This window comes from Thalassophryne amazonica, chromosome 13 (genome assembly GCF_902500255.1).
Source record: "Thalassophryne amazonica chromosome 13, fThaAma1.1, whole genome shotgun sequence".
NCBI lineage: Eukaryota > Metazoa > Chordata > Actinopteri > Batrachoidiformes > Batrachoididae > Thalassophryne > Thalassophryne amazonica.
In genome coordinates, this window is record NC_047115.1 from 5563026 (window position 1) to 5580767 (window position 17742).

Here is a 17742-nt window from a genome sequence, read left to right on the forward strand (position 1 = left end):
CTTGCCCAAGGGCTCTTAGTGGTTTTCTGGTCAGGCTGGGATTTGAACCGAGGATCTTCCGGTCTCAAGACCCACAGCTTATCCACTACATATCACCTCGTTCACTCGTAGTAAACAGGATAGCTCAAGGAGAGTTGCAGTGTAACTGATAAAAGAACTTCTTGTCTTGCCGCCACTGGAAGGTGCATATGCGCAGCTCCAAGAAGGTTGCAAGGCTCTGATAAGATGAGCGATCCAAATTAATTTTGACCTTCTGCTCTTGATGCGGGAGATGGAAAAAGGAATGAATACTGGGTGACGTGCTCTCATATACTGTTGGCTGACGACATCCAGGTCACGCCCACTGGTGTGACTTTGTTGGTATAAGACTTTACCGCTGCACATGGGGTAATCCAGGTGCTAAGTACCGCCCTCTGTCGGTCAGGAGGAATGAAATAGAACAGCAGCAAACTTGGGCTTGCAGGGCCTCCGCTGTCACTAAATTCTGCTGTTTAGGAACATCATGGTTTCTCAGTTAATAATTATAACGATGGACACAGACACACATTGTTCATCTGCGGTCAGTTGCAGATTGTTCATCAGTACGTAAGAAAGTAAGTGCTGTGCTGTCCTCCAGCTGTCACTTGAGGCTGGATCAAATGTGGATTTATTTATACCCCCCCCCCCCCCCCCCTTTCTTCAGGGTGATTGTATATTATGTGTTTCTCAGCTAAAGAAAAACTCTGCATGCTGTTGTGTCTTTTGCTGTCCATCCAAGGCAAAGCTCCAGAATGCACAAATTGAGAGTGTGCAAGTTAAATTTCCCCTGGTTGGATTTGTGCGAGTGCATGATGAGAATTCTCCACAGATTTGCGGATTTCTGACCTTTCTGGATTTCTGGGCCATTGCTGAGATTGGCATAAATACATTGATAAAAATTGAGGGAGAGCTGCAGCAGGACCAGCTGTGCTGGTTAAACCTTTCCTCATATGCACGGGAACCGCATTGCTGAAACTGCAAGCTAAAATGTGCAATGTCATTGGTTACTTTTTCTACAACAGCCAACTTTCAGCCAGTCAGAATGTCTGTAATATGAAAAGTCACTGAAAGTACCCAGACATGGACATTTTGATTGTCTGCAAGTTTGGGCTGTCGAGCAGCGTCTTTAACATGGCCAAAATTACAGAGAGAGAGGACGAAGACCGCATTAAAGACATCAGTGGTGGTGTAAAAATAGATTTTAGAGGGCATGGTTGGAGCAGAACATGGATGGGACACAGGCTATTTGTCCACAAGGTTGAGCTCCCCGGTAAAGCTCTCTGCACGCTATGTTCGGATTTCTTCAACAAAACCTTGGAAGAACACTGCAAGACGAAGAAACATGTCAATAAGTTAATGTTAAATGGACTAATCTGTCCGGGTCCAGACAGCGTCCAGCGAGCCCCAAAGCCCACAGCACTCGTACCGCTCAGCAATATCCAGTGCTCAGGGGTGTGTCCAGTAATTCTATTCATGCAATTAAAATGTGTTTACAATCACTGAATTTTTTAAGTGTGATGCAGCTATTTATACTGTGCATGTACTGAAGTGAAATTCAGGGCTGCAAAACCTCCACTTGCATACAGATTTTCATGAGAATGTGTTTCTGTGTTCTGTTTATTTTGTATATAAAACCATCCATCCATCCATCCATTTTCTTCCACTTTAGCTGGAGTCGGGTCGCGGGGGCAGCAGCTCAAGCAAAACCGCCCAGACCTCCCAATCCACACACACCTCCCCCAGCTCCTCCGGGGGAACCTCGAGGCGTTCCCAAGCCAGCCGAGAGACATAGTCCCTCCAGCGTATCCTGGGTCTTCCCCGGGGCCTCCTCCCAATGGGACGTGCCCGGAACACCTCTCCAGTGAGGCGTTCAGGGGGCATCCGGAAAAGATTCCCGAGCCACCTCAGCTGGCTCCTTTTGACGTGGAGGAGCAGCGGCTCTACTCCGAGCTCATTCTTTCGGTCACGACCATAGGCGAGGGTCAGAACGTAGATCGATCGGTAAATCGAGAGCTTTGCCCCCCCTGCTCAGCTCTCTCTTCACCATGACGGTCCGATACAGCGACTACATCACTGCAGATGCTGCACCGATCTGTCTGTCGATCTCACGCTCCATCTGTCCCTCGCTCGTGAACAAAATCCAGAGATACTTAAACAAGTCCACTTGAGGCAAGGACACTCCACCAACCTGAAGAGGGCAAGGCACCTTTTTCTGGTCGAGAACCATGGCCTTGGATTTGGAGGTGCTGATTTTCATCCCAGACGCTTCACAGTCGGCTGCAGACCGCCCCAGTGCACGCTGAAGGTCCTGAATCCGAGGTTCAACTATCAGTCAAATTCTCCTCTCTGGAATAGACCTTATAGTTGGAACACACCCTCCGGTCCTCCTTCTTAAACAGAGAGACCACCACCCCGGTCTGCCAATCCAGAGGCACTGTCCCAGACCGCCACACGATGTTGTAGAGGTGTGTCAACCAAGACAGTCCCACAACATCCAGAGACTTAAGGTACTCAGGATGGATTTCATCCACCCCAGGAGCCTTGCCACCGAAAAGCTTTCTCACCTCGGTGACTTCGGCCTGGGTGATGGATGAGTCCACCTCTGAGTCCCCAGTCTCTGCTTCCTCTTTGGAAGATGTGACGATGGGATTGAGGAGATCCTCGAAGTATTCCTTCCACCACCCGACAACATCCCCTGTCAGGGTCAACAGCTCCCCACCAGCACCATAGACAGTGCCTGTGGAGAGCTGCTTCCACCTCCTGAGGCGTCGGACGGTTTGCCATAATTTCTTCGAGGCCGACATATAGTCCTCCTCCATGGCTTCCACGAACTCCTCCCAGACCCGAGTTTTTGCGTCTGCGACTGCACGGGCTGCGGCACGCTTGGCCTGCCGGTACCTGTTAGCTGTCTCCGGGGTCCCACTTACCAACAAAGACAAGTAGGACTCCTTCTTCAGCTTGACGGCATCCCTTACTTCCGGCGTCCACCACCGGGTTCGTGAATTGCTGCCGCGATCAACTTTATGCCTGTGTAGTTACTGCAGCTCTGCACATCACCCTTGTTTTTAAAAATAGGAATGTCATTTGGATTTACATCTGTTGTCATTATTTGGTTTGGCTCTCACTGCGGTATTGTATCACTTCCTGTTCCGGAGCACAGCGGTGTTTTGCTGTATCTGTTAATTTTGGCTCTCTGTTGGGACTGTTTACACAGAGACTGCTACCTGCTGCTTTGGACTTTGAACTAATAGTCTTTTTCAAGACTTTTTTACTTTTTTACCTTTTTATTTTTTTTTTTTTTTACTTTTTTACTTGACTCTACTGGTGGTCGGCTCTCACTGCGGTATTGTATCACTTCTTGTTCCGGAGCACAGCGGTGTTTTTCTGTATCTGTTAGCTGTTTGATCTGCGCAGTTAGATTGATCTAGTTATCTAGATTACGATTTGTTTCCCAGTGTAATCTTTACGTGCCTTAACTAAAGCACTCCTTCTGCTGAATCACCTCTAAATTATTTACACATTATTCGCTTTGCGTGTTTTTAGGAATCCGCTAGCTTAGCGTAGCTACTAGCTCTTAGCCGATTTAGCATGGCGGCTTCTCCTGTCTCTCCCGCACTTTTCTGCTCTGGGTGTGAAATGTTTAGTTATTCCTCGGCCTCCTTTAGCAGTAATGGTACTTGTAATAAGTGTAGCTTATTCGTAGCTTTGGAGGCCAGGCTGGGCGAATTGGAGACTCGGCTCCGCACCGTGGAAAATTCTACAGCTAGCAAGGCCCCTGTAGTCGGTGCGGACCAAGGTAGCTTAGCCGCCGTTAGTTCCCCCCTGGCAGATCCCGAGCAGCCGGGAAAGCAGGCCGACTGGGTGACTGTGAGGAGGAAGCGTAGCCCTAAACAGAAGCCCCGTGTACACCGCCAACCCGTTCACATCTTTAACCGTTTTTCCCCACTCGACGATACACCCGCCGAGGATCAAACTCTGGTTATTGGCGACTCTGTTTTGAGAAATGTGAAGTTAGCGACACCAGCAACCATAGTCAATTGTCTTCCGGGGGCCAGAGCAGGCGACATTGAAGGAAATTTGAAACTGCTGGCTAAGGCTAAGCGTAAATTTGGTAAGATTGTAATTCACGTCGGCAGTAATGACACCCGGTTACGCCAATCGGAGGTCACTAAAATTAACATTGAATCGGTGTGTAACTTTGCAAAAACAATGTCGGACTCTGTAGTTTTCTCTGGGCCCCTCCCCAATCAGACCGGGAGTGACATGTTTAGCCGCATGTTCTCCTTGAATTGCTGGCTGTCTGAGTGGTGTCCAAAAAATGAGGTGGGCTTCATAGATAATTGGCAAAGCTTCTGGGGAAAACCTGGTCTTGTTAGGAGAGACGGCAGCCATCCCACTTTGGATGGAGCAGCTCTCATTTCTAGAAATCTGGCCAATTTTCTTAAATCCTCCAAACCGTGACTATCCAGGGTTGGGACCAGGAAGCAGAGTTGTAGTCTTACACACCTCTCTGCAGCTTCTCTCCCCCTGCCATCCCCTCATTACCCCATCCCTGTAGAGACGGTGCCTGCTCCCAGACTACCAATAACCAGCAAAAATCTATTTAAGCATAAAAATTCAAAAAGAAAAAATAATATAGCACCTTCAACTGCACCACAGACTAAAACAGTTAAATGTGGTCTATTAAACATTAGGTCTCTCTCTTCTAAGTCCCTGTTGGTAAATGATATAATAATTGATCAACATATTGATTTATTCTGCCTAACAGAAACCTGGTTACAGCAGGATGAATATGTTAGTTTAAATGAGTCAACACCCCCGAGTCACACTAACTGTCAGAATGCTCGTAGCACGGGCCGGGGTGGAGGATTAGCAGCAATCTTCCATTCCAGCTTATTAATTAATCCAAAACCCAGACAGAGCTTTAATTCATTTGAAAGCTTGTCTCTTAGTCTTGTCCATCCAAATTGGAAGTCCCAAAAACCAGTTTTATTTGTTATTATCTATCGTCCACCTGGTCGTTACTGTGAGTTTCTCTGTGAATTTTCAGACCTTTTGTCTGACTTAGTGCTTAGCTCAGATAAGATAATTATAGTGGGCGATTTTAACATCCACACAGATGCTGAGAATGACAGCCTCAACACTGCATTTAATCTATTATTAGACTCTATTGGCTTTGCTCAAAAAGTAAATGAGTCCACCCACCACTTTAATCATATCTTAGATCTTGTTCTGACTTATGGTATGGAAATAGAAGACTTAACAGTATTCCCTGATAACTCCCTTCTGTCTGATCATTTCTTAATAACATTTACATTTACTCTGATGGACTACCCAGCAGTGGGGAATAAGTTTCATTACACTAGAAGTCTTTCAGAAAGCGCTGTAACTAGGTTTAAGGATATGATTCCTTCTTTATGTTCTCTAATGCCATATACCAACACAGTGCAGAGTAGCTACCTAAACTCTGTAAGGGAGATAGAGTATCTCGTCAATAGTTTTACATCCTCATTGAAGACAACTTTGGATGCTGTAGCTCCTCTGAAAAAGAGAGCTTTAAATCAGAAGTGTCTGACTCCGTGGTATAACTCACAAACTCGTAGCTTAAAGCAGATAACCCGTAAGTTGGAGAGGAAATGGCGTCTCACTAATTTAGAAGATCTTCACTTAGCCTGGAAAAAGAGTCTGTTGCTCTATAAAAAAGCCCTTCGTAAAGCTAGGACATCTTTCTACTCATCACTAATTGAAGAAAATAAGAACAACCCCAGGTTTCTTTTCAGCACTGTAGCCAGGCTGACAAAGAGTCAGAGCTCTATTGAGCTGAGTATTCCATTAACTTTAACTAGTAATGACTTCATGACTTTCTTTGCTAACAAAATTTTAACTATTAGAGAAAAAATTACTCATAACCATCCCAAAGACGTATCGTTATCTTTGGCTGCTTTCAGTGATGCCGGTATTTGGTTAGACTCTTTCTCTCCGATTGTTCTGTCTGAGTTATTCTCATTAGTTACTTCATCCAAACCATCAACATGTTTATTAGACCCCATTCCTACCAGGCTGCTCAAGGAAGCCCTACCATTATTTAATGCTTCGATCTTAAATATGATCAATCTATCTTTGTTAGTTGGCTATGTACCACAGGCTTTTAAGGTGGCAGTAATTAAACCATTACTTAAAAAGCCATCACTTGACCCAGCTATCTTAGCTAATTATAGGCCAATCTCCAACCTTCCTTTTCTCTCAAAAATTCTTGAAAGGGTAGTTGTAAAACAGCTAACTGATCATCTGCAGAGGAATGGTCTATTTGAAGAGTTTCAGTCAGGTTTTAGAATTCATCATAGTACAGAAACAGCATTAGTGAAGGTTACAAATGATCTTCTTATGGCCTCGGACAGTGGACTCATCTCTGTGCTTGTTCTGTTAGATCTCAGTGCTGCTTTTGATACTGTTGACCATAAAATTTTATTACAGAGATTAGAGCATGCCATAGGTATTAAAGGCACTGCGCTGCGGTGGTTTGAATCATATTTGTCTAATAGATTACAATTTGTTCATGTAAATGGGGAATCTTCTTCACAGACTAAAGTTAATTATGGAGTTCCACAAGGTTCTGTGCTAGGACCAATTTTATTCACTTTATACATGCTTCCCTTAGGCAGTATTATTAGACGGTATTGCTTAAATTTTCATTGTTACGCAGATGATACCCAGCTTTATCTATCCATGAAGCCAGAGGACACACACCAATTAGCTAAACTGCAGGATTGTCTTACAGACATAAAGACATGGATGACCTCTAATTTCCTGCTTTTAAACTCAGATAAAACTGAAGTTATTGTACTTGGCCCCACAAATCTTAGAAACATGGTGTCTAACCAGATCCTTACTCTGGATGGCATTACCCTGACCTCTAGTAATACTGTGAGAAATCTTGGAGTCATTTTTGATCAGGATATGTCATTCAAAGTGCATATTAAACAAATATGTAGGACTGCTTTTTTGCATTTACGCAATATCTCTAAAATCAGAAAGGTCTTGTCTCAGAGTGATGCTGAAAAACTAATTCATGCATTTATTTCCTCTAGGCTGGACTATTGTAATTCATTATTATCAGGTTGTCCTAAAAGTTCCCTAAAAAGCCTTCAGTTAATTCAAAATGCTGCAGCTAGAGTACTGACGGGGACTAGAAGGAGAGAGCATATCTCACCCATATTGGCCTCTCTTCATTGGCTTCCTGTTAATTCTAGAATAGAATTTAAAATTCTTCTTCTTACTTATAAGGTTTTGAATAATCAGGTCCCATCTTATCTTAGGGACCTCGTAGTACCATATTACCCCAATAGAGCGCTTCGCTCTCAGACTGCAGGCTTACTTGTAGTTCCTAGGGTTTGTAAGAGTAGAATGGGAGGCAGAGCCTTCAGCTTTCAGGCTCCTCTCCTGTGGAACCAGCTCCCAATTCAGATCAGGGAGACAGACACCCTCTCTACTTTTAAGATTAGGCTTAAAACTTTCCTTTTTGCTAAAGCTTATAGTTAGGGCTGGATCAGGTGACCCTGAACCATCCCTTAGTTATGCTGCTATAGACGTAGACTGCTGGGGGGTTCCCATGATGCACTGTTTCTTTTTCTTTTTGCTCTGTATGCACCACTCTGCATTTAATCATTAGTGATCGATCTCTGCTCCCCTCCACAGCATGTCTTTTTCCTGGTTCTCTCCCTCAGCCCCAACCAGTCCCAGCAGAAGACTGCCCCTCCCTGAGCCTGGTTCTGCTGGAGGTTTCTTCCTGTTAAAAGGGAGTTTTTCCTTCCCACTGTAGCCAAGTGCTTGCTCACAGGGGGTCGTTTTGACCGTTGGGGTTTTACATAATTATTGTATGGCCTTGCCTTACAATATAAAGCGCCTTGGGGCAACTGTTTGTTGTGATTTGGCGCTATATAAAAAAAATTGATTGATTGATTGATTGACTTCATCCTTACTTATCCCTTATACTTACTGATTTACTCTCTCCACATCCAGCCTTTTCTTTCTCTCATTTTCTTCATTCATCAGGTCCTCAAAATATTCCCTCCACGTTCTCAACATACTGTCCTCACATTCCAATGTGCATCTTTTACCACCCTAACCTGCTGCACATCGTTTCCAGCTCTGTCCCTTTGTCTGGCCAATCGGTACAAGTCCTTTTCTCCTTCCTTACTATTCAGTGTCTTGTACAGCTCGCAATATGCCTTTTCCTTAGCTTTTACCACTTCTCTTTTTGCCTTACACTGCATATCTTTACTCGTGTCAACTTTCTTCATCTCTCTGACTATCCCAATTTTTTTTTTTTTGCCAACCTTTTTCTCCTTATGTTTTTCTGGACGTTTTCGTTCCACCACCAAGTCTCCTTGTCTTCCTTCCACTGTCCAGATGTCACACCCAGTCCCTTCCTGTCTGTCTCCCTCACCACATCTGCAGTACTTTTACAGTTGTCCAAAATTGTTTCCCTTCCATCCAGTGCTTCTCTCACCTCCTCACTGAATTTCATACAACAGTCTGCCTCCTTCAGCTTCCACCATCTGATCCTTTGTTGAGCTCTCACTCTCTTCTTCTTCACCTCTAAAGCCATCCTACAAACCACCATCCTATGCTGTCTAGCTACACTTTCTCCTGCCACCTTACAGTCTCTAATCGCTTTTAGCTTGTATTTCTTACACAGAATGTAGTCCACCTGTGTGCACCTTGCTCCACTCTTACATGTCACCCCGTGCTCCTCCCTTTTCTTAAAGTAGGCATTCACCACAGCCATTTCCATCCTTTTTGTAAAATGAGCTACCATCTGTCCGTCCACATTCCTGTCCTTGATACCATATCTACCCATTACTTCCTCATCAACTCTGTTCCCTTCACCAACATGCTCACTGAAGTCCGCTCCTATCACCACTCTTTCATGCTTGGGTTCACTCTCCACCACCTCATCTAACTCACTCCAGAAATCTTCTTTCTCCTTCATCTCACCACCTACCTGTGGGGCATATGCACTGATGATATTCATCATCATCCCTTCAATTTCCAACTTCACACTCATCACCCTGTCAGACACCCTCCAACACACTTTTAACATACTCTTCCTTAAAATGACCCAACACCATATGGTCTCTTGCACACACAATATGTCTATCTTTCTGCTCTCCATCATATCAGCCAGCTCTCTCCCTTTACCAGCCAGACTGCCAACATTCAAAGTCTTGACTCTCACTTCCACCCTTCTAGTTTTTCTCTTCTGCCACCGTCTCTGGACACGTTCTCCTCCTCTTCTTCGCCCACCTAACAGCAATGAAAGTCAGATTGGTAAAACAAAAAAAATGCAATTCAAACAAGGAGTAAAAGTGCAAATCAAAACCACTAAATCAGTGTCAATTAGAGGAAACAGAGAAGTCTTAATTCTGTTGTGCTTTCTGCTCCGTTCAGTTTTTTTTCTGTGTTATTCTTCATAGCATCTTGCAGAGAAAAACTCAACATGTTCTGTCTGTATTTTCAGTGAAATGTGTCTCTCAGGAGAACAAGAAAGGAAGTTCTAAAGTCAGCAACCATGACAAAATGACATCTGAGGACCAGAACAACGAGAGTCAAAAACAAAAGGTTTGTGCTGGCAACATACAGTGAGGAAAATAAATATTTGAACACCCTGCAATTTTGCAAGTTCTCCCACTTAGAAATCATGGAGGGGTCTGAAATTTTCATCTTAGGTGCATGTCCACTGTGAGAGATATGATCTAAAAACAAATCCGGAAATCACAATGTATAATTTTAAATACTTTATTTGTATGTTACTGCTGTAAATAAGTATCTGAACACCTGTGAAAATCAATGTTAATATTTGGTACAGTAGCTTTTGTTTGCAATTACAGAGGTCAAACGTTTCCTGTAGTTCTTGACCAAGTTTTCATACACTGCAGCAGGAATTTTGGCCCACTCCTCCATACAGATCTTCTCTAGATCTTTCAGGTTTGGAGTTTCAGCTCTCTCCAAAGATTTTCTATTGAGTCCAGGTCTGGAGACTGGCCAGGCCACTCCAGGACCATGAAATGTGTAACCCTTTTTTGCCTGATGGAGTTACCGATAATGATATGATTCAGTATCAGTTTCCGATTTGGACCAGCTATCAGAATTTCTAGACAGTCGCTCACGAAGCCCAAGTGGGATCATCAACATTAAAAAAAAACAAAAAAAAAACTACTCAAGGCCACAAAAAAATTGTGTGCTTTGTTGTGGTTTTTCTTCCTCTCTTTTGGTCTCTTTTTTAAGAGCTGAGTCCAAGCTACCAGGAGTCAGCTTGGTGGGCTTCATAGATAATTGGCAAAGCTTCTGGGGAAAACCTGGTCTTGTTAGGAGAGACAGCATCCATCCCACTTTGGATGGAGCAGCTCTCATTTCTAGACATCTGGCCAATTTTATTAAACCCTCCAAATCGTGACTATCCAGGGTTGGGACCAGGAAGCAGAGTTCTAGTCTTACACACCTCTCTGCAGCTTCTCTCCCCCTGCCATCCCCCCAATACCCCATCCCCATAGAGACGGTGCCTGCTCCCAGACCACCAATAACCAGTAAAAATCTATTTAAGCATAAAAATTCAAAAAGAAAAAATAATATAGCACCTTCAACTGCACCACAGACTAAAACAGTTAAATGTGGTCTATTAAACATTAGGTCTCTCTCTTCTAAGTCCCTGTTAGTAAATGATATAATAATTGATCAACATATTGATTTATTCTGCCTTACAGAAACCTAGTTACAGCAGGATGAATATGTTAGTTTAAATGAGTCGACACCCCCGAGTCACACTGTCAGAATGCTCGAAGCACAGGTCGAGGAGGAGGATTAGCAGAAATCTTCCACTCTAGCTTATTAATTAATCAAAGACCCAGACAGAGCTTTAATTCATTTGAAAGCTTGACTCTTAGTCTTGTCCATCCAAATTGGAAGTCCCAAAAACCAGTTTTATTTGTTGTTATCTATCGTCCACCTGGTCGTTACTGTGAGTTTCTCTGTGAATTTTCAGATCATTTGTCTGACTTAGTGCTTAGCTCAGATAAGATAATTATAGTGGGTGATTTTTAACATCCACATAGATGCTGAGAATGACAGCCACAACACTGCATTTAATCTATTATTAGACTCAATTGGCTTTGCTCAAAATGTAAATGAGTCCACCCACCACTTTAACCATTCTTTACATCTTGTTCTGACTTATGGTATAAAAATTGAAGACTTAACAGTATTCCCTGAAAACCCCCTTCTGTCTGATCATTTCTTAATAACATTTACATTTACTTCATTACAGTAGAAGTGTTTCAGAAAGCGCTGTAACTAGGTTTATGGATATGATTCCTTCTTTATGTTCTTCAATGCCATATACCAACACAGTGCAGAGTAGCTACCTAAACTCTGTGAGTGAGATAGATTATCTCGTCAATAGTTTTACATCCTCATTGAGCACAACTTTGGATGCTGTAGCTCTTCTGAAAAAGAGAGCCTTAAATCAGAAGTGCCTGACTCCGTGGTACAACTCGCAGCTTAAAGCAGATAACCCATAAGTTGGAGAGGAAATGGCGTCTCACTAATTTAGAAGATCTTCACTTAGCCTGGAAAAAGAGTCTGTTACTCTATAAAAAAGCCCTCCGTAAAGCTAGGACATCTTACTACTCATCACTAATTGAAGAAAATAAGAACAACCCCAGGTTTCTTTTCAGCAATGTAGCCAGGCTGACAAAGAGTCAGTGCTCTATTGAGCCGAGTATTCCTTTAACTTTAACTAGTAATGACTTCATGACTTTCTTTGCTAATAAAATTTTAACTATTAGAGAAAAAAATTACTCATAACCATCCCAAAGACATATCGTTATCTTTGGCTGCTTTCAGTAATGCTGGTATTTGGTTAGACTCTTTCTCTCCGATTGTTCTGTCTGAGTTATTTTCATTAGTTACTTCCTCCAAACCATCAACATGTCTGTTAGACCCCATTCCTACCCGGCTTCTCAAGGAAGCCCTACCATTAATTAATGCTTCGATCTTAAATATGATCAATCTATCTTTATTAGTTGGCTATGTACCACAGGCTTTTAAGGTGGCAGTAATTAAACCATTACTTAAAAAGCCATCCCTTGACCCAGCTATCTTAGCTAATTATAGGCCAATCTCCAACCTTCCTTTTCTCTCAAAAAATCTTGAAAGGGTAGTTGTAAAACAGCTAACTGATCATCTGCAGAGGAATGGTCTATTTGAAGAGTTTCAGTCAGGTTTTAGAATTCATCATAGTACAGAAACAGCATTAGTGAAGGTTACAAATGATCTTCTTATGGCCTCAGACAGTGGACTCATCTCTGTGCTTGTTCTGTTACACCTCAGTGCTGCTTTTGATACTGTTGACCATAACATTTTATTACAGAGATTAGATTATGCCATCGTTATTAAAGGCACTGCGCTGTGGTGGTTTGAATCATATATATCTAATAGATTACAATTTGTTCATGTAAATGGGGAATCTTCTTCACAGACTAAGGTTAATTATGGAGTTCCACAAGGTTCTGTGCTAGGACCAATTTTATTCACTTTATACTTGCTTCCCTTAGGCAGTATTATTAGAAAGCATTGCTTAAATTTTCATTGTTATGCAGATGATACCCAGCTTTATCTATCCATGAAGCCAGAGGACACACACCAATTAGTTAAACTGCAGGATTGTCTTACAGACATAAAGACATGGATGACGTCTAATTTCCTGCTTTTAAACTCAGATAAAACTGAAGTTATTGTACTTGGCCCCACAAATCTGAGAAACATGGTGTTTAACAAGATCCTTACTCTGGATGGTATTACCCTGACCTCCAGTAATACTGTGAGAAATCTTGGAGTCATTTTTGATCAGGATATGTCCTTCAATGCACATATTAAGAAAACATGTAGGACTGCTTTTTTGCATTTGCACAATATCTAGGCTGGACTACTGTAATTCATTATTGTCAGGTTGTCCTAAAAGTTCCCTGAAAAGCCTTCAGTTAATTCAAAATGCTGCAGCTAGAGTACTGACGAGGACTAGAAGGAGAGAGCATATCTCACCCATATTGGCCTCTCTTCATTGGCTTCCTGTTAATTCTAGAATAGAATTTAAAATTCTTCTTCTTACTTATAAGGTTTTGAATAATCAGGTCCCATCTTATCTTAGGGACCTCATAGTACCATATCACCCCAATAGAGTGCTTCGCTGTCAGACTGAAGGCTTACTTGTAGTTCCTAGGGTTTGTAAGAGTAGAATGGGAGGCAGAGCCTTCAGCTTTCAGGCTCCTCTCCTGTGGAACCAGCTCCCAATTCGGATCAGGGAGACAGACACCCTCTCTACTTTTAACATTAGGCTTAAAACTTTCCTTTTTGCTAAAGCTTATAGTTAGGGCTGGATCAGGTGACCCTGAACCATCCCGTAGTTATGCTGCTGTAGACTTAGACTGCTGGGGGGTTCCCATGATGCACTGAGTGTTTCTTTCTCTTTTTGCTCTGTATGCACCACTCTGCATTTAATCATTAGTGATCGATCTCTGCTCTCTTCCACAGCATGTCTTTTTCCTGGTTCTCTCCCCTCAGCCCCAACCAGTCCCAGCAGAAGACTGCCCCTCCCTGAGCCTGGTTCTGCTGGAGGTTTCTTCCTGTTAAAAGGGAGTTTTTCCTTCCCACTGTCACCAAGTGCTTGCTCACAGGGGGTCGTTTTGACCGTTGGGGTTTTTCTGTAATTATTGTATGGCCTTGCCTTACAATATAAAGCACCTTGGGGCAACTGTTTGTTGTGATTTGGCGCTATATAAATAAAATTGATTTGATTTGATTTGGTACACTGACGTCCGCTCTCAGCGTCGGTCGTAAGATCTCTCAAAAACCTGACCTGTGAATCAGGTCACATTCACTTGGCTCAGTAAAATTTAACTACTCAAGGCCACAAATTCATACTTAAAACAGTTGATAACAATATGACCTATATAAATCCAAAAATTCATAAAGATAATTAAATGGAAAATAAAATACAATTTCCTTTTTTCTTCCTTCACAGGTTTCACTTCACTACAGTTTATAACTTCTCACAGATAACTTAAGTCAAATGCTCCATCATCAACTACTCCAAAAAGTGATGAAGCAACATGAATGTTATCCCCCCCCCCCCCACACACACACACGCATATTCACACCGAGGCTCCGCGCACACACACACACACACACACACACACACACACAGTGGCTTAACATCTTGCCTGAGTTACTCCAGTGGCTCAACTGTTAGCTCAGTTAGCACAGGTGTATATGATTCACAGTCAGAACTAGCTTAGCGGCTAACACCCACGAGGCACTACATTAACGCTTAGCAGCTAATATTTGCCACGGCTAACCCACTTTTACTCGACGTGAGACATACAATGGACTTATTGCCGAGCAGTTAACACCAACCAAAACTCCGTAAGTTCGACCTACAGCAACTTTGAACTGGTTTTTCCTCCGTTTTAACTTATGGATGACTTTCAGCGGGGTCTCTCTTTCTCTCTCTCTCTCTCTCTCTCTCTCTCTCCTCTCTCTCTCTCTCTCTCTCTCTCTCTCTCTCTCTCTCTCTCTCTCTCTGCGTGCCGCGCTGACCATAGGGAAATGGAGGTAACCCTATAAATGGCAGCTATCACTCACACATTCATATCACTGAAAAATTGACTCCCACTCCCTTAGTTACTCTGGCTGTGTGTTTGGGGTCATTGTCATGCTGAAGACCCAGCCATGACCCATCTTCAATGCTCTTACTGAGGGAAGAAGGTTGTTTGTCAGAATCTCACAATACATGACCCCATCCATCCTCCCTTCAATACGGTGCATTCGTCCTGTCCCCTTTGCAGAAGAGCACCCCCAGAGTATGATGTTTCCACCCCCATTCTTCACGGTTGGGATGGTTTTCTTGGGGTTGTTCTCATCCTCTAAACATGGTAAGTGGAGTTGATTCCAAAAAGCTCTATTCTGGTCTCATCTGACCACATGACCTTCTCCCATGCCTCCTCTGGATCATCCAGATGGTCACTGGTGAACTTCAAACGGGCCTGGACTTGTGCTGGCTTGAGCAGGGGGACCTTGCTACCCTGCAGGATTTTAAACCGTGACAGCATCATGTGTTACTAATGTAATCTTTGTGACTGTGGTCCCAGCTCTCTTCAGGTCATTGACCAGGTCCTCCTGCGTAGTTCTGAGCTTTCTCAGAATCATCCTTACCCCACAAAGTGAGATCTTGCATGGAATTCCAGACCGAGGGAGACTGACAGTCATCTTGTGTTTCTTCCACTTTCTAATAAATTATCATAACAGTTGTTGTCTTCTACCAAGCTGCTTGCCTGTTGTCCTGTAGTCCATCCCAGCCTTGTGCAGGTCTACAGTTTTGTCCCTGGTGTCCTTAGACAGCTCTTTGGTCTTGGCTATGGTGGACAGGTTGGAGTGTGATTGAGTGTGTGAACAGGTGTCTTTTATACAGGTAACAAGTTCAAACAGGTGCAATTAATACAGGTAAAGAGTGCAGAATAAGAGGGCTTCTTAAAGAAACATTAACAGGTCTGTGAGAGACAGAATTCTTGCTGGTTGGTAGGGGGTCAAATATTTATTTGCAGCATTAACATACAAATAAATTATAAAAAAAATCATACATTGTGATTTCCGGATTCTTTTTTTTTTTTTTTTTTAAGATTATGTCTCTCACAGTGGACATGCACCTAAGATGAAAATTTCAGACCCCTCCATGATTTCTAAGTGGGAGAACTTGCAAAACCGCAGGGTGTTCAAATACTTATTTTCCTCACTGTATGACGAGAGAGAAAATAAAGATTCTCATCCAATGCTAAACTTTTATTCAGGTTCTAGAGGAGAGAGAGAAGCTGAAAGCAGACAGAGAGGTCCGAATGAAGAAGAAAGATTACCTGATGAGGGAGCTCGAGAGACTCAGAAAGCAGCAAGGTATGAGGTTTCCCTGATGGTGTCACAGCTACACGTTGGTTTATTTCAAGGATTTAACAATGGAATGTTGTTTTGTTCTTCATCATCCAAATCTTCTTCAAGAGCTCTAGTTCTTTCATTTCCAGTTTGTATGTGCCAAAGGAACATTTACCTTCCTTTACCTTTTTACCCCAGGGGAGCTTCTGAGGAAAAAGCGTAGAGAGAAGGATGGACACAAAGATCCGCTGCTTCGGGAGATCAGTCATCTTCAGGAGGAAGTCATGGCTCAGATTTCCAACCTACGCAAAGAGCATGAAACTGCTGAGAAGAAATGCAGTGAGATCGAAAAGGTGGCACTCATCCTCGGCTTGAGCCCTTCTGATCGACCCAGCAAAACCAACAAATTGGTGGAAGACCAAAGGGATGAGACACACCCACCAGAGAAGAAGAAACGGGAACATCAATGGAGTCCTGAAGCTCAACAGGCACCTGCTACTATCTCGACAAAGGTCGAATCACAGGAGAGGGAGGTAAATGTGGCATTTATTTACCTGTCCCTGTTCGGGGTGGGAAGTTGTAGACATCACCAGTGCCATACTGCACCACAACATGGATTGTGCAGTATCCTGTGATAAATCCCTTTTCCTCTGTCTCCCACGAGGCCAGAAATATTTTTTTAATGACATCAACAACAAAAAAATAATGCAGGTGGAATGATTTTGGGAGGCGGGTTGGGGGTAATCAAAATATCCATCAAGTTATAAATGAGTAATTTTGATGCATCAGCAGATTGGGCAGCAGACGTTTGTGCTTCACACTAAAACCATGATCATTCACACTGATGCCTGAATGATCATTAAACACATCCACAGATTTGTTGAATGTGAAACTCCAAAAATCTTAGATTCATGAAGTTTTTCACCCAAATTTTAACTTTGAAGGACGAGATTTAAAAAATGAAAATAGTCCAGATTTGGGTTGCAGCTATCGGAACATTCTTGGAATCCAGCATTGTATCAGTTATTTTTTATTGATTCATCAAGTAATTGGATAGAAAGTAATTTAGTATTTTTAAACAACATCAGTCGTCCAGGGCTCTCCTTAAGCAATGGTGCAGTGTCACTGCACCATCATGCAGATTTTCAAATTTAGGGTGTTCCTTCTCTGTTTTTCAGGATAATATTTATCTTTTCATGTCGTTACGAGTTTCAGAGCTTCCGCGGGCAGTCGTGAAATCCTCAGTCAGCAGACAGACTGCGTATGAATGTGATCATAGCCTGTGTGAAAAACTGAACTCTGGAGTCCAGCTTTTCCTCAAAAGCCACTTTGATAAATCCGCTGTTCACCCGGTTGATGAAAACTGATTGAATGTGAATAAAGGCATTTTTTGAATATTTAAATTGAATTCACTTAAACAGCGCATCCTTTGGCTTTGTCTGTGAGGTGGAGAACAGCTAGTGGACCAAAACAGCACCGTGTTTTTAATTTTTTTCTTTATTTCTACACAAACTCATTACTTCGCTGACAATACACAATACTCACTGTGCTGCTTTTTGGAAAGTTGTAGCTTCTGCTGCTCCATTGATGAGCTCCTTACACTGGTTATGCGCATGCTCCACATTGTCTTCTCCATTTTTTAGGGTCTGCTCCTTTCTCTGCCCCTGACCAAGGCAGCCTCTCAACATCTGGAGTTGGTCCCCGGGTGCCAGACTGTGGCTCCAACTGCTCCTAGTGGTTAGATTGTGT

The 17742-nt window shown here is 42.8% G+C and overlaps 1 protein-coding gene across 1 annotated transcript in view; it reads left to right on the top strand.

The window, feature by feature from the left end:
* znf318 (zinc finger protein 318) overlaps nucleotides 1-17742 on the top strand; it is a 121713-nt gene that overhangs the window by 79397 nt on the left and 24574 nt on the right. Inside the window, exons 5-7 of the mRNA XM_034185415.1 lie at nucleotides 9539-9639; nucleotides 15918-16017; nucleotides 16192-16526. Coding sequence (XP_034041306.1) covers nucleotides 9539-9639; nucleotides 15918-16017; nucleotides 16192-16526 — 536 coding nt within the window. The remainder of the gene's footprint in view (nucleotides 1-9538; nucleotides 9640-15917; nucleotides 16018-16191; nucleotides 16527-17742) is intronic.